Source organism: Heterocephalus glaber, unplaced genomic scaffold (genome assembly GCF_053883595.1).
Source record: "Heterocephalus glaber isolate CG9 unplaced genomic scaffold, H.glaber_assembly_v1.0 deba00001600, whole genome shotgun sequence".
NCBI classification, from domain to species: domain Eukaryota; kingdom Metazoa; phylum Chordata; class Mammalia; order Rodentia; family Bathyergidae; genus Heterocephalus; species Heterocephalus glaber.
This window is the reverse complement of record NW_028258372.1, coordinates 6180712-6204434: the sequence shown is the minus strand read 5'-3', so window position 1 is coordinate 6204434 and position 23723 is coordinate 6180712. Positions and strand designations below refer to the sequence as shown.

The following is a 23723-nucleotide window of genomic DNA, read 5'->3' as shown; positions in this document are numbered from 1 at the left end:
AGCTCTTTGTGCTGTCTGCCCTGCCCACTCAGCACAGATGCGCGTGCCTCTGTTGCTCTCTGTTGCGTACTTTTTCTCCAATTAAATTACGAACCTCTGACCCTTGCCCTGTCTTTTATGCTGCTTTCCCTCCCTCAAACTCCTGCACCTTCCACATCAGCAGCACTAAGTGCGCTAAAGAAGCCTGAGCAATGTGTGACAGGCCTGGTCCCCAGAGTGGTGCCATTGGGAGAAGCCTTTCGGGAGGGGGCCTGGAGGGAGGTCTTGGGTCACTGGGGCTGCTTTCGAAGGGGACAGCCTCTCTCTCTCTCTGTCACCTGGCAGCCATGAGGTGAGCAACTTTGTTCCACCATGGCTCCCCGCCATGATGGGCTGCCTCACCACAGGCCCCAAAGTAGTAGTAGTACCACCAACCACAGGCTGGAACCTCTGCAACTGTGAGCTGAAACAAACCCTGTCTCTTTTAAATTGGTTATCTCAGGTAGTTTGCTATAGCAACTGAAAATTGACTAATACAACAACAGAAAATAAAGCCTACTAACAATGGGTTGTCTTATGGAAAGGATGTCACATCATTATCCATATTTTTTTGTATTACTTATAAAGTCTCTTGCAATGAGACAATGGCCATTAACTACCAGACCCTTCATATTACTTGTACACAAGAAATGAAGCCCAGAGAGGCCAGTTGTTCCCTAAAGGTCATACGGCATGAGAGCTCAAGGCTCGTGCTTCCTAGCTTAATCTCACTGAGCAATGGCAAAGCCAATGGAATAAGGTCAATTCTGCACACCCTCTACCAACATGGAACTCCAGGTATGGACTTGCACAATGAGCCACAGTGGCATCTGATGGCTTCTACTGTTACATGCATCACAAAGGAATCAGAGAGCACATGGTTGTTTTCCCAGCAATATAATTCTAATTCCTTTTAGCTAAGGCAATAACCAAAGCATTAACAATTTCCAAATTAAAAATCCATCCCAGATAAAAGATAACTGCCTGTCTTCCCTACAGTTCTAAGCATCTCCAGTCATTGTGAACTCTAGCCAACTAGTTTGGAATTTCCTATGAAGAGTTTTAGGGCTTCTCTTAAAGAAGTTGTTTTGATTTATGTTGATCATGTCTGACAGCCAGCACTTCTCTTAATAATAATCATAAATAAGTGAGACAAGGTCACCTAACCTGAAACGAGCACTTCTCCACTGCGACATCCATCACAGAGTTTGGATCAATGGGGGGTGATCTCAATGGTCTAATGCTCTTGGTGCTTCCTCCTAAATCCCCTCTCTAGCACCTGCCCTGGCAGTTTTATTTCATACCATCTTCTTCTGATAGCCCCACCTCCAAAGAGACACTCAGAGGACCACAGTCATGAAAGAACTCAGCCCTGAGCAAGGACACGGGCAGAGCCTGCTGCCTGCACTCCCAGAATTATTTTACGCATTTTTCCTTCCTCTTTATTCATTCTGTCAAATCTATAAATGAAAGTCTTAAAAAGAGAGTAAAAGATAGTAAAGAACAAAACAGTTTGGGAGATTCAAGGTGCTAAATTAGAGGAGGTGACTGTGCCCTGTAACCCTAAAACACATGGCCATGCAACAAATGTCATCTAGACAGGTGGGCTGTAATGACAAGGTCACCAGCCAAGTACTGCGAAGGCCAGCAGATATTTTTTTCCACAAAGACTCCAGCTGGCTAAACTTTGTAATAATAACTTGCAACAACTAATAGCACTACATTCCAGTGCCCTTGGCCCTGAGCACAGGACACAGCCATTGTTACGTTACACTGAGAGGCCTGTCACGCTTGTCCTGTATGGGCTCTGCCCCACGGCCTGCTGCTGAGGCTGAGGTTGAGCCAGGCACAGTCCAAGCCTGTCAGAGCCTGAGACACACAGCCAACAGAGAAAGACACCAAGGTGCTGACGGCCACACGGGTCCTGAACACACCTAGAATGTGACAGCAGCCATGTTTTGGGACCTGTGATGGGGTCGGTGGATGGGGCTGTCTACATCATGACATCTGGGATGGAAAATGCACAGCTGCAGTATCCCTGAAGGTCAATTTCCTTGATTTGAGGAAGATGAATGGTTTATGATGTGCAATGATCATGGCCCTTGTATCTGGGCTGGAACATCCCAGCGCTCATGTTCAGGAATGGCAGGAACCAGGGAAAAGCAGCCCCAGGAAAACCCTGGTGGGGGCAGGTACTGCAGAGGCTGCTGGGACGGTAGGGCGGGGAGGCCCCACTTCTGAGCATCCCCCTATCTTTTTATCTGAAATATGCTGGTGGACCTGATACTCTCAGGGCAGGGGCTCGTGAGAGCTCTGAGAGAGCCCTGCCCACCATGGAAGGGCACTGGGGGGACAGGCGGGGGCACAGGGCTCCGCATCCTCACGTCCACCAAGGCAGAGAAGTGCAATAGGGCTAGGCTAAGATTTTGATTCATTTTTTAAAAAAAAAAGAATGCTTGGGCTAAAGAATGAGCGGGGACAATGTGTTTAGGAGCCATTTAAGAACAGAATTGATTCCAGACAGAATTCGCAAGTAGCCTAAGCTGTGTTGATGCTCTTTGCCTCTGTCTCTGGCCTCCTCCTCTCCTTTCTATCCTGTCCCCTCACCTACCTCATGGGCACCTCAGCCCTCTCCTCCTTTCCCATCATAACTTACCGTCACGTGTCACCTCAAACTCCACTGAAAGAGCAAGTGGCTTTCTACATGAGCTCTTCAGGAGCATGTGCAGTTTGACAGCACATTTCTGGAGATGACAGAGGCCCCTCTAAAAGCAGGCCAGCCACCACGGTGGGTCTACGCTGTGCTGCCTCCTGTGCGGGTTGGCAGGGCCCTGCAGGCCCTGTGGCTGGCACGGAGACAGCACTGTCTGTAAGTGTGTGGGGTGGGAGACAGACCACCTCCAGTGTGCTTCCAGTGGGACAGCCAGCATGTGCTCAGTCCCATGTCCTTGAGAGAAGCCACGGGGGGCAGGGTGTTGGAGGCCACCAGCCCTACCTCTGGGCTTCTGCAGCCATGAGGCCATTCAGGGAGGTGCCCTGACCCGATCCCTCAGAAGGCTCTTCACACCAGTGGCCTTGGTCCTTGCACAGGTAAAGCCACTGCCTGGGCACTGGGGGAAGAGGACCAATGGAGGAGGCGCCTGGCCCCTCCATCCCTACAGCCAGGAGGTGTGGAACAGGCCCTCGCCATGCAGTCCCCAACCTCTTGGCCCTCCAGTTGTGTCCCCAGCCAAGCCTGCAGTGTGACAGGCCTGACCCCTCCTGGGGCTGGACGCCACCTCACAGCTGCACAGGACGCGAACCACCTCCACCTCTCCCCTCCCGGTGGCCCCCGCACCTACCTGAATTGGATCTTTTCTTTGGGGTTTTGAGGCTCCGGCACCTCCCGCCCACTGAGCTGCTGTTCTCGCTCATGGAGTCCTGTGCTGAGGAAGCGCTGCCCGTGGCCTCGCTGTCCCGCATCATGCTCTCGTAGCCACTGCTGCCACCGCTGTGGTAGAACAGGGCTGTCTTGCCCATGGCTGGCGGCAGCTCCCCGCTCAGCACGCTGCTGTTGTCGCTGCCATGGCCGCTGCTGCAGCGGTGTGGCCTCCTCGGCGGGGTGATCTTGCTGTAGGGTGAGGGCAGCAGGTGCGTGGTGGCTGCTGGCCTGTCCTCCCCGCGCTCCTCGGCCTGCAGGCCCCGTGCACCCGAGGTGCCCTGCAGCAGCTCTGAGATGCGCCCGTTCACTGCACGCAGTGGCAGCTTGCACGCCAGGCCTGAGCTGCGGTTCCTACTGAGCGACTGGGTGGACCAGGACATGTGCTTCCCACTGGGCGGCAGGTTGGAGCTCTGGCCCACCGACTGCGGCAGAGACTTGGTGGAGAAGCTGAGGGTCTTGGTGGAGGAGGTGGACAGGCTGCGCGCCTTGGGGCTGGCCAGGAGCAGCTTGCTCACAGCTGAGATCTTGGACTGGCTGTTCTTGGGCGAGGCCCCCGCCGACTGGGTGGTGCCACAGCTGGGGGACGAGGCCCCCACACTGCGGCCCAGACTCCGTCCCGTGCGGGGCATGGTGCTGTCCTTGCCTGCGTGCATCCGCGCACTCATGGAGGACAGGCTCTCGGCTCTCTCCAGCGACAGGCACTCGTAGTGGCTGCCTGTTGCCCTGCCGAGTGAGTTGGTCCTGCTGGCCAGCTGCTCCAGCTTGGCACTGAAGAGCTTGCTGCTGCTGCTAGCATCCTTGGTCTTGCTGCCTGGCTCTTCGGGGAAGCTGGCCAAGAAGGTGGCTGGCTGGCTCGAGGGGCTACCGGTGCCGGCACTGTGCTGGGGGCTAGCCCGGTTCTTCTGGTCCAAGCTGGACTTGCGGACGGGGGGCAGCGGTGGGGTCCCTTTGGGTCGCGCCAGGGCACCATGCTTGGGTGAAGCCACCTTCCTCTCCAGGGTGGCCTTGGACGGCTGGGCACCGAAGCTGCTGGAGTCAGCCACACAGCGGTAGGCGAGGCTGTCGGGCTCCTCGTGCCGGCTGGCCTTCTGAAAGGCCCTCGGGAGGCTGCTAGACTTCAGGCCTTTGTTGCAATGCACGGGGCTCTGGGCCCCCAAGCCAGGCAGAGTCATCTCACAGCCATCCACCACCCTCCTGCAGTTGTCGGTCCCCGGGGAGGCAGCCACTTCCCCACTGCTGCTGCTGAGCCTGTCGCCTAGGCCGGGGCTCCTCTCTGCTTCCTGCTCTGCTCTGGCCTCAGGCTTTGTGGGGCCCGTGGCACTGTCATACTGAGTCCCTTCTTCACCGGGACACACATTTTCATCTTTCACTGCCTCTTCGCGCTTCAGCCAGGGGTCCTCAAATTTCATCTCTTTCTTTGTACCAGCTTCCTGACTCTCCTGGTTCTGCGTGGCTCTGGGGGCTGTTCTGGGAGCGGTGGTGGACGCCTCAGTCTCCTGGACATTGTGGGAGCTCATGGCAATGCAGGGGTACACGGTGATGTTGGTCTTCATGGGGATGTAGCCCTCGCAGCTGCTCAGATTGGCTGTGTTGGAGATGGTGACCATGGCCTTGCCCAGGGTCGATATTTTGCAGCCTTTGATGGGAGTGGCCTTGTTGAAAGTGTCGTCTGCCACATCCGACAAGATGAGCAGGTTGTCGGGGCCCGCCTTGGGCTTCTCTCTGCACACCACGGCGGTGTTCTGGATGCTGCTGACAAACTCGGAGGCTGGGGGCTCTGCCATGGCCTCCCCGTGCCCGAAACACGTCTGGGCTATGAAACTATGGCACGACTGCTCGCCGTCACTGCCCGCGCTCATCTCGCTCAGCCAGGAGCTGATGGAGGAGCGCCTGCTGCCCGCCTCCCGGGCCTTCTCCTCCAGGCTCAGCTTCGGGAGAGGCAGGAACTGTGTGATGCTCACCTCGGAGACGGGCGCTATGCTGGAGTAGCACTCGAGGTCCTCGCTGATGCTGCTGATGATGCTGACGGGACGCGAGCCTGAGGCCAAGGCCTGCACAGAGCAGTCACTGTTGAAGCTGATGATGCTGGTGGGGCGGCCGCTGTCCAGGACCCCGCTGATGGTCAGCTCCTCCACCAGCGTGAACACCAGCTCGTCCTCGCCGTTCAGCTCCAGTGGCTGCTGCACAGTCACCATCGTGGTGCTCAGGATCTCCTTCTTGGAGTCTGGAGGAGAAGATGCCTGGCGCCCGTCCTCAGCAGGGGTCTCCGCAAAGCCCTCTCTCCCTCCAGACATGGATTTCTTCAGAACCTGGGGGCTCATTCCCACCGGCGGGGTACGGACCTCAGGCTGCAGCAAGGACTCACTGGAGACCATGCCGGAGTCCTTGCTCAAGGGTGGCAGCGGGGCGGAGGACGGCAGGACCCCCTTCTGGGTGTAGACTTTGCACCTCTGTGAAGGGGAGCTGGGGGGTTTGTACTCAGAGGTCTTGGACAGGCTGGCGATGCCCAGGCGCGGGGAGCCCATGGGCCTGGGCTTGCCTTCCATGAAGCCGCAGGAGTTCAGGCTCTCGCGGCTGCTCTGGAGGCTGGGGCTCTGCACAAGCTGGCAGGTGCTGTGCTGGCTGCTGCTGCCTGGGACACTCCGGGGCGAGGCCGGGGCAGGGCTGCTGCAGCGGGCGGGAGTGGGCACTGGGGAGCAATCCCGCTGCTCCTCGGCGGCCGGGGCGGCCGTGCCTTCGCGGTCAGTCGGCTGGCCGTCTGACCTGTCTTCTTCCTTATCGGACTCAGAAAGCGGGTGTGCCCCGGCTGCTTGGCTTAACAGGGGGCATCTGCTGGCCTGTTCTGCCCCAAGCTGGGCAGGCAGCTCTTCAAAAGGGAACTTACTGGGCTCTTCGCTGCCGTCAATGCAGTCCAGCCGCTCCTGCAGCTCAGCAAATGTGTTGCATTTCAAGCAGTCTCTTTCCGATTTGCTAGCCGCTGCCTCTCCGGCCTCCACAGGCCGGCTGTCAGTTCTGGTCCTCTGCAGCGCTGGCACAATGGGGACGAAGTCTGGGGGACCCTCATTGTCGGTGAGCTCCTTGTCGGACAGGGCTGTGCCGTTGGGCCCAATGTAGATGACTGTGTCACAGGACTGCTCACTGCTGGAGGAGTAGTCGGGGTCGCTGGGCAGGTGAGGGCTGGGGAAGTCTGGGTCCACCGTGGCCCTGGTGTGGAAGGGCCTCAGCTGAGTGGGCCTGCGCATCCTGCCTTCTTCACAGGAGCTTTCTCCGCCAGAGGAGCTGGATGTGTACTGTGAGCAAGAGCACAGTTACCGAGGTAGCGCTCCCAAGGCAGCCCTCCCGTGGCAAGGGCGGGAGTCACTGAAGGTCCCCCTGCTTGGCCACCCCGCACAGGGCCTATTACTCAGTGGGATTCAGAGACTGCTCAGGAAAGGGGTGACCGGGACAGGCCCTGCCTGACTTCCTATGGGCTGTTCATGTGCCTGTGCAAAGCCCTGTTTCACATCAAAAAAGAAAAAAAAAGTACAGAAAAGAGAAGGAAAAAGAAAGCAAGCCCCACGTATCACCAGTTGGACCGGATTCGAGCGGCTACAATCACCACGGCTTTGTTAAACATTCTCACCATGGTACCACCGCCTGGCTTTGCTTCTGCCAGAGGACACAAGCGGAGTGATCTCCAGCACATTCAGTGTCCCTCGGAAACCACTGAATTCATGCAACAAACCCAGCAGCCAATAAATGACTCCAGGACACGCAGGGGGAAACTGCTAACCCCTTTGTGGTCAACTCCTTGCAGGAGGCTCTCTTCATCTACCTGCGAGCCACGTGGGCCAGGGGAGAAGCATGGATACTCCCAGCCCACCAACATTTTTCATCTCAAAGTAGCAATCCACTTGTACTATATAAAGCGCACCAAGTGCTCCCTGTCAGGGCTGAGGCTGGTTGACCAGGGACAGTGGCAACCATGGGGAAAGGACTCACATCAGCTGGGACATCTCCCTGCCTCAGGGTGGACACAGTGGCAGCCACACTTGCACACATCTCCCGCTTGGGGAGCAGCGGGGTGGACTTGGCCCTGATGACCCAGTCCCAGGGCAGGGCTCCAAAAGCTCTTCTACCCACTGCACCCCTGGGAGGCCCTTACCTTCGTCTTCTTCTTCTTCATCCTTAAGACCCTCGATGCGATCTGGAGGGTGGACAGGGTTTCCGCATAGCTCCCGGCCGCGGCAGAGATGTGAGCAATCATGGTGGTGCGACAGTTCATGTTCCCCAGAGACTCTCGCAGCAGCATGGTGAGCTTGCTCTCTCTACCAGACAAAGTGAATTAAGGCTGCATTAGTGGGCCATGCTTCACGTTGGCTGTCAGGGTAGGACTTCAGGCCTGTACGTGGCTATTTTGTTGTGGGTGGTGTTTTTTTTAATGGCATACTAATTAGCATCATTTTCCAGCATGGGGCTATTTGTAGTTGGCAGCTGAGCAAGTGCTTCTAACTCCAAGGATGAAATTCATGCAAACACCTCCCTTGGCATTTGTGTCCTGGCTGTGATGAGGTGTTCTGTGTGTGTGCATCTGACATGGCACATAATGAGGCCTGGGAACAGAAATGAGAAGAAGGGATCAAGAGGAAATGGCTTTGTGGCCAGTGATTCAGCATGCTCTCCACACAGAGCCCTTCGCTGCAAGTTTGTGCACGTAGGCAGGCCCTGCAATGAGAAGCACTCTTCCAGCTGTGACCTGTGTCACAGATCTATGTGTGTACGACACATGCAAAGTTTTTTTGTTTTGTTTTGTTTTGGTACTGAGGATCAAACTCAGAACCTTGTGCTTGCGAGGCAGGCGGCAACACGACTGAGCTAAAGCCCTGGGCCCTACATGAAAAGTTTTCATGCAAGGAGATGCAACCGCTTTATCGTTTTTTTGTCTCTTAACTCTCATGTTATACTTAGTAGTGCAAAGGAAAAGGTATTCATATTCCTGGTAAGTGAAGAAACAGACATAGGCCCAAATACTCAGGAACAGAACATATAACTTTCTAGAAAGGATTCTGGTGACAACTTTGCCATTGTTGTGTGGGCCCAGCATCACAAATGGCGATAAATAGGCCCAGGGTTTACAGATGGTGTTTCATGAGCTACCTAGAGGAATGCTTTTTCCTTTCACAAAATCCCACCATCTTTCTTTTTGTTTTTTGTTTTCTTTTTTTGGTACCAGGGATTGAACTTGGGACCTTGCACTTGCGAGGGAGGTGGTGGAACCACTGAGCTAAATCCCTGGCCCCCACCATGTTTCTTGCCTGGCTTTGGAAAGGCCTCTGCTCACCACACCAGCAGTGTTCAGCCCCTCAGCTGCCGACAGGTGTCTTCTCCCTGGAGCCCACTCTGATCCTAAAGGCGGAGGCAGCCTGTGGGCCCCCCGCCCTATGTTCGCATCTCCATGCCATGTGTGTAACGCCAGATAAGAGGAGCTGATCCTCATGTTCATCTCCCCTGCAGACCCCCTTGGAGAAGGACCGTCCAGCTCAGTGGACTCTGAGGGAGACTCTGGCCACCATCCGCAGAGAACGGGCCATTTCCCACACGACCTGCATCTGGCTTTGGGGAGGAGAAACTGCTGCATTCGTGTTTTCCTTTCCACCTGGGACCAATTAAGGTGTCCATTCAGGGATGCTGGGCTCGAGATGGCTCAGTTCCAAGGCAATTTATAAATATACCAGGGCTCCCCTTCAGCAAAATACTCAGTGATGAAAGTGGTGGAGGGCTGCAGAGCGGGGCAGGGCCTCACTGCATACATTCAATTCCCCTCAACACTTAGGACACAGGGGGGCCACGAACCTCACCGCTGGGCGAGGAGGTCCAGGCCCGTTCCTGTAGACACTCAGCAGAGCCCCTGCGCCTGCATGAATCTTGGCCTTGTCTTCACTGTGGGAAGTGGGGATGATTTGTTTGGCTTAGGCTGAGATCATATACGGTTGAACCTGATTATTCTTAGTAATTATTCTGTATGCACTTCCTGTGAACACTGAATTAGTGGATACTGAGCCACGGCTATTAGAGCAAATATACCATTTAGGTTCGGGTGAAAATCTGGTCACCAGTTTTGTCAACTGGTCAGTACATAACCTTGTTTTATGTGTGTATCTGTTGAAAGACATATTATTTAATAATTGCTTTTTGTAAACTACAAACTATATGCAGTATTTCTTTATGATAAAACACTAGCCAGGAGGGGTTTAATAATTTCCTAAGCCTCAGTAATGTGGCCATAAATTTCTTTGGCTTTTAGTCTCACAATAATACCATCCAGTACACCTTTTTTCTCTGTAATTGCCCATCATCTTATGAGCTTACAAACTCAGCCACTTTAAAATATTTTTTTCCTGAGTCTTACCATGGATTTATAGTTACTTCAGCACTTCCTGAAGTGGCCTTACATAGAGTGGTGTATTTCCTATTCCTTTTTTCTCAATGTACTATATTATTACTATTATTTATTTTTCTTTATGGTACTGGGGCTTGAACCCAGGGCCTTCACATTGAACTATATCCCCAATCCCTTTTATTTTTCATTTTGAAACCAGGTCTTAATAAGTCACTAAGTTCCCCAGGCTGGGCTTGAGCTTTCGATCCTCCTGGCCTGGGCTCCCAGAGTGCTGGCATTGCAGGGTTGTGCCTCCACACCCCCAGCTTGCTCTATATCATCGATTCATTGGCACTGAGTCCCCAGCCACAGCACTGTCCCTCAAGCCCGTGTTCTCCCGAAGGAGCGTCACAGCCTTCTCTTGTGTGGTTATATTAGACAGGGCTGCAGTGCTACACCAAAGGATCATTTTAAACAATGAAGTCAACAATAAAAAGCTCAAAAAAAAAATATGACACCACACAGATCCTGTAAAGCATGCCCGTTTATAGAACAAGAGCTAAGAAGGCAGAGTGTCACCTTGTTCCACCTCAGCTGGGAACACATGTGTCTAGGACTCAAAGTTTTCACTGCTCTGTGCATGTCCTTAAATGACTGAAAGTGCCATGGGCAATGATTTGAGGGATTGCAACAATTTTATGGAGTACATTAGTTTGGAAAAACAGAATCAGCAAATGATGACAATTGACTCCATAGGCAGTTCCTTACTATAAGTCTCAACAATCAGCTGCACCTGGCCAATGGCATGTGCCTCTGTTCCTCCAGCAGACCCCGTGTGAGTCCTCAGGAAAGGATTCCAATATTGAACAAGAAGATATAATGTTGCGTCATGCCTACTTGCCCTGTGTGTTCCACATGATCCCCATTCATGATATAATCACATGAACAAATGTTTGTTGCTTTTTTAAAGCCCACATTGTCAGAGGAAGTCATGGTGCGTGCCTGGTTTGGCACAGTACTTCTTTGCTCTCTTGTCAAAAGAAAGTGAAACTCTAACCAGAATTTCATGTGGGCCCCTTTAGATATATCCCTGGGGGAGAAAAATATGGTGGACAGAAAGCTGTGGCTTTTCAACCTCATCATGATGCTTTTCCTTGGGACAAAGACAACTGAGGGAGGGTGAATGAAGGAATGAGCAGTGTACCCAAGGCTGCCAATTGAAGGGTGAACTCAGTACTTAGGAGAGGGAACTGAAAAGGTTCAGAGTTTTTAGAACAGTTCACTCCTTCGTGTCAAGACTGAATTCAGAGAAAGAGAAAAGAGAGAACAGAGCTGCAGGTCACCTTGGCCCCACAGCCAGGCTGCCTGGAGGGTAGCAGAGGCTTGGCATGGGGTCCTGTGGGAGGGGCCCTGGCTGTGGGACAGACTGGGACAGAGCAGGAAGGGACTGGTGACAGGGTGGAGATGACTGCCATCTAGGAAAGGACCATGTCACTCTTTCAAGTAACCATATTTTATGGGCACACCTACCTCCTACCCTCCCTGACCATATAAACCTTTCTAAATAATTAAGAAAAAAAATCCTGCTTTTGGGCTGGGGATGTAGCTCAGTGGTTCTGCTGCATGCCTCACAAGCACAAGGTCCTGAGTTTGATCCCCAGTACCAAAGAAAAACAACAACAAAATCTTGCTTTTAAAAAATAAGTCATTCCTTTTTTATAGACATATCAAAAAGGCAGAAAAAGAACAGGATAACAAATACATTTTAATTAATGATAATAATTTTGAATATATTCATAAAGTACCACACAAATACTTATACAAAGTAAAAAAAAATGATAATAGTTTTAAAAGAACATGAAGGAGTATGCAGCACTTTCTAACAGGTGCTGACAAACTAAGGCCATGCAGATCAAACCTGGCCCACTGCTTGCTTTTGTAAATAAAGTTTTATTTAAACACAGCCACACCTCATTGTTTACATATTATACGTTGATACTTTTGTGTTACAAGAGTTGAGTGGTTTTAACAAAGCCTGGAAACCCCAAGTATTTGGTCTTTAAAAAAAAAAAATGTTTGCTGGCCTCTGCTCTAGAATATTCTAGGTATAGTGTGCTTCATTCCAGATACTGAATCATCAGCTAGCAAATGAAAATGTCTTAAGTTCCTTATTACTCAATAATTTCTATTCAATAGTTGTCTGTATTGTCCCTCTTTTAGCTCAGGTGTTTCATGGAAGAATAGCTAAAGTCAGTTCCATAGAAACATGCAAGGAGTAACAAATGCTTGGCTTTAGGAATTACTGGAGCACTGGGCCACATCTATTGGTGACTGCTCAAATCACTTCCTTCCAAACGCAGAAGCCATCTGTCCTTCCAGAGGGCTGTTAGGCTGCTAATGCTCATTTGCTTAATTAGCTCATTAGTGCACACAACTCTTCATTCTAGAAGCATTTATTGAGGACCAACTCAGGTAAGAGAGATTAGACTGTCCTCAAGGAGCCCGTTATCCAGCAAGAGAAACGTGTGCAAAGTCATCATGCTATCATTTGACAAAAGCTAATGATAAACGGCATATGCAAGATGGCTGACTAGAAGCCCCTAGTGCTTGTCCTACCCCCAAGGACAGCCCAAAGCACAAGTAAACAACTACATTCTGATGAAAATAACTAAAGGAGAGTGCCAGAGTACATCAAGGAGCAGCAGATGGAGCGTGCTCTGCCCTGGGGGCCACTGCACACTGCTATCCCTAAGCCTGCCATTGCCGTACTATCCCCGCTTGGTGGCCTGCCACCCCAAGGCCAACTGCTGCTCCTGCCTATCCCGTAGGGCCATGCTGTCACGGAGCTGCTCCATCCACCCCTGCCAGTCTCTGCTGTTCTCTGTTGCTCAGGGTCTGGGCTGCCTTGGAACCCTGCCCCCTAGGGAGAGGGCGCCTGGGCCTCCCAGAGCAGCCGTATCCTCCAGCACCAAAACTGAAGCAATGTCCTGCTTCCCAGGGACCCCCTGCTTTGCTGCTTCCAACCCCAGGCAGTAATGCTCCCCAGGTACCAGAGCTCACTCTACTTGGCAGAAAATCAGCGCCTTGTCTGAGCCAAGCATCCGCACCTCCCAGGAAGCAGCACTGGGTGAGCTGGGCCACCTGCTCTCTGGGCCAAACTCCTGCAGCGCTTGGCTTCCCTGGAGCGGGGTGAGACCCCTGAGGTCTAGCAGCTGAGGCACTGCTGCTTTGCTGGGCAGTGGAGTCATCATGCATTGATTCTCTCCCGCTCTTCACCCATGCCACAGCTGTGTTTCACTAATCGTTGTCCTTGCTGCCTATGGGATACTGCCAGTGGCCCCCCCATTCCAGAATCTAGTGACTCCACCGTGTGTTGCCTCAGCCTCCGAAGACTGAGCCGCTGCTCTGTATCACTACCTTATAAGGCTCTACCTTATTGGCACCAAATTACAGCTGTGCCCTCACCTCCAGGGTCTGAATCTCCAGAGCACTCCTTCCCTGGATGGGAAGGGGCATGCATCCATTGATCCACTCAAGAAAAAAGCCATTCCTTTCATGAGCAATGTCAGGCATACTTTGTCTCTGGAAAGGGTGTGAAGAACTACTGAGGTAGAGAGCAGAGCAGCCACTGACCGTGTCCTTCTGAAGGAGAACTAAGAGGTGAGCTCTGTCTCTAACAGGCTGGGGAGCCTAAGGGCAACACCTTGGTATGGCCTGCCCATGAAGTCCTGGGTCTCGAGAAGGGAGAACAGATGTCCAGTCACCAGTGATAGGTCTGATTTCTAAGAATGTGCCCCCTCCAGTACAAACACGACGAGGCCACAGGAGAAAGCAAGATGACCTGCCTCTCCACATACATAAGTTCCTAATAAAATGTTGAGAGAAAGGAGTTGAATTAATCCAGGAAACCAATTATGCTGCAGAATAATTTGTAAGGGGGATTTCCATGGGCATTGAAAATGGGAAGAGGCATGTAAATCACACACACACACACACACACACACACACACACACCACCCTGGCACGCACCCCAGCATGCCCTGGTTTAGAAAACAGGGAGAGTGCTTTCATTGCTGTTGTTTAAAATGTCTAAAGGAATACATCATCAATATTCAAGGATGGAGACCACACACAGAATTCTGATGTGTGTTAGACATTCAGTCAAGATAACAATATTTAAATGCCAACAAACCATTGGTGTCACCCATATTCTTGGGGAGTGGACCTTGGAACCACACTCCTTCCTCTGACTGCCCCAGTTCCACCCTTGTGTCACCCTTGTGTGCTGCAGCGCCCCAAACAGAGAGCATGAGAAATGGGCATGAGCTCCCAGGTATCTGTGACGTCAGCTCCAAGAGTTCTGACCCCAGCCTGTTCTCCAAAGCCCAGGGCCCCACCTCTACCCTCTGATCACCTGGAGGAGACCATGGGAGGAAAAGAAAGAATGGAAAGGAAAAGAAGAAAGGCAAGAGATAGGACAAAATAATGACCTGAAGTATGCTGCGGCTGCTTTCTGGCAGCCTTGGTCCCAATGACTTTGCCTCCTTCCGGTTTACATCCTTTTGGTCTGTCAACATCCTTTTCTAGTGTCCCCTGAAAAGTCACCGAACACCCTCTGAGGCCAATGCAAGATGCCAGGGGCCAGGATCCCAAGACACTAAGCATCCCTGGCCAACACTCCTAGCCAAGGTGGGCAGCATCTGGGAGATCCGTAGGTTACCAGAAGTATGCACTTGAAAGAGATTATGGGACCCTAGCCCACTTTTCTTCCTATCATTGCTCCTGGCTCCTGAGGTAAGCAGTTTTGCTCCACCACATACACCCACTACAATGAGCTGCTGACCCAGTGGTGGGCAGTGACCCAAAGCAATGGGGACCTACTCTGTCATGGACTGCAACCTCCAAAGCTGTGAGCCAAAAAACCTTTTTCTCTTTATAAACTGGTGATTCCAGGTATGTTCTTATAGTGAGAGAAAGCTAACAGAAAATAAGCACATGATGAGCATTCTTCACTCTCTAAAGAACTTCAGAAAATATCTAAATGAAAAGCGTTCATGCAAGCCAGAGGTTTTACATTGCAGGTATGGCTTGGAGACAATGAAATCCAAGTTGTAACTTCAATAGTTTATCACTGCACATACAAGGAGATGAAGTTTATGTGAAATTTGGTCTATGTGAATCCATTTGATCCTGGATATCAGCATCCCATTTATTTGTATAAGATAAAATTCACATTAATTCAGCCTACTTCTTGAGAAAGACCAGCTGTAAAGTGTAGTCTGAAAAGAGAGGTATATGATGCAACTTGAATTTATAATAACAAAAGGTTTCAAGTTAAAACCTTATCCAATCTGCTTTGGTCTCATTTAACAAGACTAACTTCTGGTGATTAACATGGTTATGAAACATGAGTTCACTAACATAAATTACTTGTACATATGCTTCTTGGAAACTTTTTTATTATTCATTTGTTTAACCACTCAATCCTTCTTATCTAGAGCAGGAAAAAATAACGTCAGTGATGACTCTGAACAATTAGTAAAAACTAAATTCTAGATATTGTAAATCTAAGTTCTGCTTGGGAAATATATGTTCATTCCAAGGTTATAACACTCAGATATGACACCAGAAAATTTAAAGGTAATTCAAAATTCACATATCACAATTATGATATAAATAGTCTGCTAATTCCGGATATAGTTCTGGGTCAAGATTAAAAAATACTTTTAGGACTGAGTATCAGAGTATCAGAGTCAAAAGGATTTGGGGGGGGGTGGTCATTGCATTTCCTAAGAAAAGGACTGCCATGCTAACAGGTAATCTGCTTTCTGCTGGAATACTTTTAATGTAGGAGAATTTACCATCTCCCAGGAAAGCCTGCATAATATTTTGGAATAGCCTTAATTATTAGAAAGTTCTTTCTTCTATTGAGGTTAAATCTTTTTAACTTCTCCTCAAGGGAACTATCTCTATTCTCTAGCACTACACAGGGTAAGGATAACCCTGTCTGTTCCCACTGACTCTTCACATTTTTAAAGACATTTATTATACACTCTTTAAGGATTCTGTGCTTAGGAACACCCCATGATCCTTCTATTGCTCTTCAAATATTTGGTTGGCCAGGAAAGCTCAGAGTAATACCTTCCCTTCCACCCAATTTAGCCTCTCCTCTCTGCTCAGGCTTATAGAGTAAAGAATTTAGCCTTGGCCAAAGAGAACTGGCCTTTTCCATGAGCTTCTGGGTGGTAAAAATATGCCATGCCCATTAGGAATATTTCCGTTTAAAGTGAGGGTTGGTCACATCAGATCTTAAGGTCGAGTGAACACACCAGATAGATCAAACATGTGATTTTTAGGGCAGGGGTTTTGATTCACAAGGTGTCTGTCAACCTGGAGATTGAGTTCAACTACATGGGAAACCAGCTGAGCCACAGTAACTCTGGACATCAGTGTTCAGGCGAGCTTCTCTAGGTGGCAATACTTGATGTGTATTTTCACACATAGATGCTGGGAAGGTAACAATTCCGGAGGACAATGGCAGCATCATTTGGAGCCTTCCCAGACTCCGCCCCATAGGGCTCCTTTAGCTAATTTCAGCCTGCGTCCTTTTCAGTAATGAACCACAGCTGTGAGTACTTCACTGACTTCTGTGATTTCTTCCTGTGAGCGATGAACCTGAGGGTGGTTTGGGGAACCCTAAACTTGCAGCTGATGTCAGAAGTTACAGTAGTCTCACGTGGGCTCTTCTGTCTAACTCTGCCATTGGACCCTTCTTCCTGGCAGTTGGGGTCAGAAGTCATGGGCAGACGTGGCACCCTGGAGATGATGCCCTCAAACTTTGAGGTTTGGCTGATGCCGGTTAGCTCTTAAGATCTTAAGAATCTCGGTGGTGGGAGCTATGCTTTTATTTTGACCTTTCTTTATAGTGATTCACCCTACACTTATGACTTAGCTCTAGGACAGAAGGTACGGGGAAGTTCTATATTTATTTGTATTAAGCTTGGCATGATCAGGAACTAGGAATGGCATTACAGTACTTTGAAGCGCCCCCCATATGAAAAAAAAAGAAACAAGTCAACTTAGTAGACCTTATACGTGGTGTTTAGGGTGGAGTGTCAGCTTCACTGGCTTTGGGATCTGTGCGGTGGGGACTGGTGCAGCACATGTCTAGGTGTGTCCGCGTGGGTCAAGGAGGTGTGGTCTTGGGGTCTATGTCTGGTCCCTTGCCCCTTCCACTCTGGCACTTCTTCCCTGCTCTGCTTCCCAGCTGCCATGAACTAAGGAGCTTTGCTCCACCATGCCCTTCTCCCATGTTTCTGCCTTGGAGTCCGTTGACCATGGACTAATCTCCTTAAAACATGAGCCAAATTAAACCCCTCCTCCTTTAAGCCATGGGAGCCAGTTATTATGTCCATCAGTGGGAAAGCTCACCAATATAGTGTACATGAACAGAAAATAACAGGTCTATAGATTTCCCCTGAATCTATGGACTGCCAGAAATTGCCCATGAAGGAAGGTGTGGTTAGTGATTCAGTAAGGAGACCCTCTGCATTTGCTAAGCATGCAAACTCATATGTAGTAGATGCAAGCTTGTTATTTAATCTACCTGAAGGACCAGAATAGGAGTAAAAATGTTTGTATCATTACTGCAAATTAGAGTGTAAATAGTACTTTGACATTTTTCACATTATCTGAAGTTGTATTTGCTTTTAAATTTTTCTTTGGTCCAAGCCACTATCATTAAATGTTGATGCTTTGTGACAGACATTTCTATAGCCTTGTCACTTTGTATAGAGCCTTTGCAGTAGTTTGTGACAGCTCTCCTGGGGGAGGGATAAGGAAATATTCCAATTATATTGCCTTTTGACCATTACAAATCTTTTGAGTAAAGATGAGATCATTGTATTGTTCAGAAACTTTGCATCATCCTTGGATTCAGGAGCATGTGTTCATCCTAGGGTCAGAGATCTCTATGGTAATCCAAAAAAGTCAGACACTGATGGTGACAAAGATGGAGTCCTGTTGTCATGGTAACCCCAAGCCTCTCTGGATTCTGCCACTTCTGTCTTTCCTTGTGGATTTTTATGGAACTCTTAGGACAAGAAGAAAACGAAGGCCACAAATGGAATTCTTGAGACAATGAATCTTACTCCAGCCTGGTGTCTTCTCTCAAATCTTCCCCATTGCCTTGTTCCTATCCCATCCCCCAGCCTCCTGCGACCCTTTAGTGATAAAATTACACTTTTGGAATGTTCCTATGTTTTTCCATGAGTTCCACTGTTTGTCTCAGGCAAGAGACATGAAGGTTATGCCTGGTAGTGGCATTTTGATGGTGTCTTTCTCTGTCCTTTGATCTGTGATCTCCTTTCAGGGTTGACACCAGAACTGTGTAGAATCTGGGCTTTGAGAATCTACAAGTGCATTTAGAGTTGTTTCAAGAAAATATGTTTATAAAAAATGGCAGAGAAACATCTGGAAGGGTTTCCTCTACTTTTTTCCACTTACACTCAAACAAAATCTTTAAAATGAAAGAGCACCGTGGGTATTGGGCGAATTGTGGTTCTTTCATTTTCGAGCTCTGGAGACTCAGGGAGTCCCTTTCCTGCCACATTCCTTGGAAAAGGCTAAAAAGAGGTTAAATAGGATGAGGCCCAGGGCTAGGTGTGATGATTATACTGGATTACAATTATGACTATTTTTAGTCTCCAGATTCAATTCAGCCAATTCCATGGTTTTGCTCTATCAAAATAAACAGAGGACATGCACATCTGAGCCCTGAGTGCCATTTCACTTGCACTGGCTTGGCTGTACTCTGATCTTGGGCAGAGAAAGGGAGTGAGGTCGCCTCACTCTCTGCTCAGTCAGGTGGCGGCTGTGCTGTAGGATGACCTTTCAAGGACGGTGATGGGCACTGACGCACGGTGCGAGGGCACTGGCTGGTGATGTCACACAGTTGGGAAGGATTCGGCCTGGTTTGGGGAGGATGGAGAAGATGATGACATGTGTTCCTTCGTATGACTCATGTTCACACCTCCCCCTGCCTTTCTGTTCAATCTGCAGGATTCCAACAGTCAAGCTCAGGATGGGCCCTCTCCTGCCTCCCCTGCTTCTCCCTAGTGGCCTTTCTGACACTCAGCTGGGGGTACTGAAAATGGGTCCTAGAGGACCAGTGAAGAGCCACTGACACAGACCATTCATTAGTCACTGAAATGAGAGCCCCTGGGTGCTTGCCCAATGGGCTGCAAACGGACATGACTGGATCCCATCCCTTTGTTACTTTGCCAACTGGCAGTCTAGAAGGACTCCCCCTTCTCCTATAAAGAATGGCAATAAAGATGGTGTGGTGGCTCTGGACAGGAAGCTGATCTGCCCCTTGAGGAGGAGGAAGATGCCTCCCTGCATGTCCCTCCCTGCCTTGCGGGCCCTGGATGGACCGCTCTGCTCAGGACTCCTTGAAGGGTGTAGACTTTGTGCCTCTTCTGCAACCAAGTTCATCCCAGCTTTCAGCCTGGAATGCTCTTTCCTTTCATTTCTGTCTATGGGAATTATCCGATCTCCAGTTCAAATCCATGAATCCCCTTATTTACTCAGGCAAAGGGGAGGAGTGATAGTACTAGCAACTCCCAGGGACTTGTATCCTTGGAAATCATCTACATTTTAATCTTTTTTATTGTGCTAAAATATACATAACACAAAACTTACTATTTTAGCTTTTTTCTTCAGTATTGGGGATTGAATCAAGGACCTTCACATTGAGCTACATAATCAAAGCCCTTTCTTTACGTTTCAGTGCTGAGACAGGGTTTCACTAAGTCACCAAGTCGCCCAGGCTAGACTTGAACTTACAATCCTCCCTCAGCTTCTCAGTGTGTTTGGATCACAGGCATGCACTACCATTCCTGGTTTGATCGTTTTAAAAGTGTATACCAGAATGGTGTTAAGTATATTCACACTGTGTTACCTCTACTTATTCCAGAATTTTTCACTGACCCAAATTCAAATTACTTCACATTTCTCCCCTCCTCTCAATAACCAAGATTCTGTTTTCTGTCTCTACGAATTTACCTAGTATTCTATGTACCACATAGAAGTAGAATCATATAATATTTCACCTTTTATGTCTGGTTTATTTCACTTAACATATTTTCAAGGTTCATCCATGTTGTAGCATGTATCAGAATTTTGCCCCTTTTTGGCTGAATTGTATATATACAGCACATCTTGTTTTCCATTTATCTGCTGATGCACTCTTGGGTTGTCTTCCTCTCTCAACTACTATGAATAATGTTATTCTGAACACTAGTATTCTAGTCCCTACTTTCAGTTTTTTGGGTACACACCTAGGAGTGGAATTAATGGATCATAGGACAACTCTACATTTAATTTTTTAAAGGAACTGTCAAACTGTTTTCCACAGTGGCTGCACCATTTTACATTCTCGCCTGCACAAGGGTTCCACTTTCTCCACGTCCTTGACAAAAAAAATTTAATATTACATCCTAATCGATGTGGAGAAATATCTCATTGTGGTTTAATCTGCACTCCTCTGCTGACCAGTGATACTGAACATCTTTCCACATGCTTACTGGTTATTTGTGCATGTTCTTTAAAGAAGCATTATTCAAATCTTTTGTCCATTTTTGAACTGCATTTTGTGTTTATAATTTAGGAGTGCTTTATAAATTCTAAATAGGAATCCTACAGCAAATAACAATTTGCAAATATCTTTTCTCATTCTGTGGGTTGTTTCTCAATCTCCTGATAGTGTCCTTTGATGCTCAAAAGTGCCTTTTCATTTTTAGGCAACATTTTATCAGTCTCAGATTTTAACTAATTTTTTTTGACATCTGTGGCTCAAAAACCTTCCAATATTTGATTTGCCTCTGATGAGGCTGCCAATAAGTGTGATTAAGGATTGCTGATTCTATTTTGTTTTAAAGATACTTGTCCAATATGGTCCTTATTACTTGCAGACCACAATCCAGTCACCAGCTGGGGACACTTGAAAGACTATTGTGAGGCACATGTGCCATGGGCTTCCCAGGGATACATTTCTTTTGAAACCAAGTAGAACCTACTTTCAGGAGGGTGCTGAGGGCGACTCCATTGGAATTCCTTCTGGGGATCACGTGTGGTTTACAGAAACATGATCCCACAGTGCTCACAAAATGTACCAACTGAACTGGCACTTGGCACAAAGAGCAGAGCTCAGTAACTGGAAGGAATTAAAAGGAGATTAAGTTTAAGAATGGTTTCCATTATCGGTACAAGTCTGAGGAAAGATGTTACACAGAGGCCACAATTCATACATTTAATAACTTAGAGGAGAGCATGAAATTTTAATAGGGACTGACATGAAGGAATGATACATTTCTTTAAACAGAATTAAGACAGATGAGAGTTTTTCAGTGATATTTGTTTTGTCTGGAAATAAGACAGGCTATTGTGTGGTTTTTACATCTTTTTTTTTTTAAAGTCTCATTTTATTTTATTTTTTTTAATTTTTTAATTTTTGGTACCAGGGATCGAACTTGGGTCCTTGCACTTGCGCAGCGGGCAGCAAAACCACTGAGCTAAATTCCCGGCCCTACATATTTTAATATTGGTAACAAATAGTAAATTCATTTCTTGTCCGGGGGTACAGTTGAGTGGTAAAGCACTTGCTTAGCATGTGTGAAGCCTTAGGTTCAATCCCCAGAGCATGCACACATTCACACACACACGTACATGTTCACATGCACACATCTGCATTTGCACATGCATACAGGCACATACATAAGAAAAAAAAAGAAAAATCATTTCTTAAATGCAAGAAAGGTGGTTGAGTTCAGTTCAGGGTCTTATCAATGACTTTTATACCTTCAAAATTCATTTTTTCCTTCGGGGCTGAGGATCAAACTAGTGCTTTGCATGTGCTAGGCGAGTGCTTCATCACTGAGCTACACTCCCAACCCCTTGAAAGATCCTTAACTTGGTAGTGTCTCAAAGTCCTGCCACTGACATTAGGCTTTCAAAGTAGGAATTAACCACACCTTCCTTCCTTATGCTACTTCCTTGGGTCCTTTTGCTTTTTATTTTCAAACATCTCAACTTTTCCAAAGTGTCATGAAGGGCACTCAGTGGGTCAGCTGGACGGCCCAAGCACCACTGGCAATGCCTACATCTTGGAGAACTGTATAATATGGGCAGAGGTCATTTCTTTCTGTAGACCTAGGACCTAACGCAGAGTCGGGCACAACAGTGCATTTCTCTCTTCCCCTCCCTCTCCCTCTCTGGAAGAACTGGGGATTGAACCCAGTGCCTCTGCAGTGAGCTACATCCCCAGACCTTTTTTATTTTTTTTCTTCATAGAGTCTCACTCAGTTGCTGAATTTCCTAGGCTGGGCTTGAATTTGTGAAACTCCCTCCTCATCCTCCCAGATTGCTGAGATTACAGCCTTACCACACCACACCCAATGCATTATCTTCTTACAGATACTTAATGGTTAAAATTCTCCATTAAAAAAAGTCTGCCCTACCCCAGCTTAATAATTTCCAAAGCAGTACCTTTCCCTTTTCTTCCTAGGAGCCAGTGTCAGAATAAAACCAAAGCAGACATTGCTGCCTTGGGCTCGAATGAGCATGTGGTGCATACAACACACAGTCTCTCCCACGTCATGATGGGGAGGCTCTTTCAGCCTCCCACAGTGTCCTAGAGGAGAAGCCATGGCCTAGTTTGGTCTGCACCATTCATAGCCTTCGAGGGTCGGTCACAGGAGAGATAGTAACCCCAAGGTTACCACCACTGTCTTGAGGAATGTGTACCAGCATGTTCCCTGAAGAGGAACCATCAGATGCACTGCCATGCCCCCAGCTAGAGGCCAAGACTCTGGCCAAGTCGAGCCAGGCAACCTGTAACTCGTGTACGCGTCACAGCCCCTGAGCTAAACTTACATCAGTACTGCGCAGGGGCAAAGCTATCAAGAGAAAAACGTTTGGTGCCAGCAGTGAGCTTGGGCTACAGACTGATAAAGCTAGTTGCTTCAGTCAAAGACCTTCACATTTCTCACTGATGATCAAAAAAGGTACTCTGTCTTGGTTACTCTGCTGAGACTAAATACTCGACACCCAAAGTTAAGGAGGAAAGCTTTATTTTGGCTCACAGTTTGTGGGGTTTCAGTCCATAATTGGCTGGCAGGGTGGGCATGGCTGAGGGGCATCACAGAGGAGAAACAGTTCACACCAAGCAAAGCAGCAAGCAGAAAAACCGGAGTGCTACAAGACAAGCCTCTGTGCCTTATAGCTTATCCAGACTACCCTTGGGGTGGGTAGCACGCACAACCTTAGTCCTGCTCAGAACTACACCAAACCTATCAACGGACTGATACACCATTAATCCTAGCCACCTCTGAAAAGGCCCTACCTATGAACACACGAGGCTTTGTGGGGACATCTAGACACAAACCATAACAGGTACCAAACATCTTCTCTGCTTACAGTTATGTGTGAGGAGGGGAAAAAGCTATGTGTGTAGTGGGATTTTGAAGGGTCTTGATAGCCAGAAGAAGCCCCATTCTCAGTCCTTTGCCATAACACACAGAAAGCCTCATTCAAACAGATACTACTACTGGGGAGTTGTTAGCTCAATAAGCATGCATGCAGAAGCTCGGACACAGGCAGGCCCTCTGTGTGTCCTGGAAACACAAACGCTTGTGGGTGTGACATTCTGGGGTTTCCATCAAGCTGACTCTAGGTCCTAGTTTGCTCAGAAGTCTCCCTTTATGCCTATAACCCTGTACCCCATCTGGCTTATGTTGTCCTCGATTTCTCACTTTTAAAAAACAAGGTCCTATTATTAAGACTTCTACTAAAAAGAGAAGGGGAGAGTTGGCTAGACCTCTACTTTCTTCTCCTGGGGTCTTATCTAGAAACACGTGAGATGCGAGC

General features: G+C 48.5%; 2 protein-coding genes across 4 annotated transcripts in view; one reads left to right on the top strand and one right to left on the bottom strand.

Annotated features, from left to right (window-relative positions):
• Kif26b (kinesin family member 26B) overlaps window positions 1-23723 on the bottom strand; it is a 548528-nt gene that overhangs the window by 19649 nt on the left and 505156 nt on the right. For all 3 annotated transcript variants that reach the window (XM_087194066.1, XM_021265513.2, XM_004853491.3), the window contains 2 exons: window positions 7584-7746; window positions 3360-6729 (listed from right to left, as the gene is read on the bottom strand). In XM_087194066.1, coding sequence (XP_087050192.1) covers window positions 3360-6729; window positions 7584-7746 — 3533 coding nt within the window. The remainder of the gene's footprint in view (window positions 1-3359; window positions 6730-7583; window positions 7747-23723) is intronic.
• Smyd3 (SET and MYND domain containing 3) overlaps window positions 1-23723 on the top strand; it is an 877202-nt gene that overhangs the window by 839244 nt on the left and 14235 nt on the right. The gene's annotated exons all lie outside the window — the stretch shown is intronic.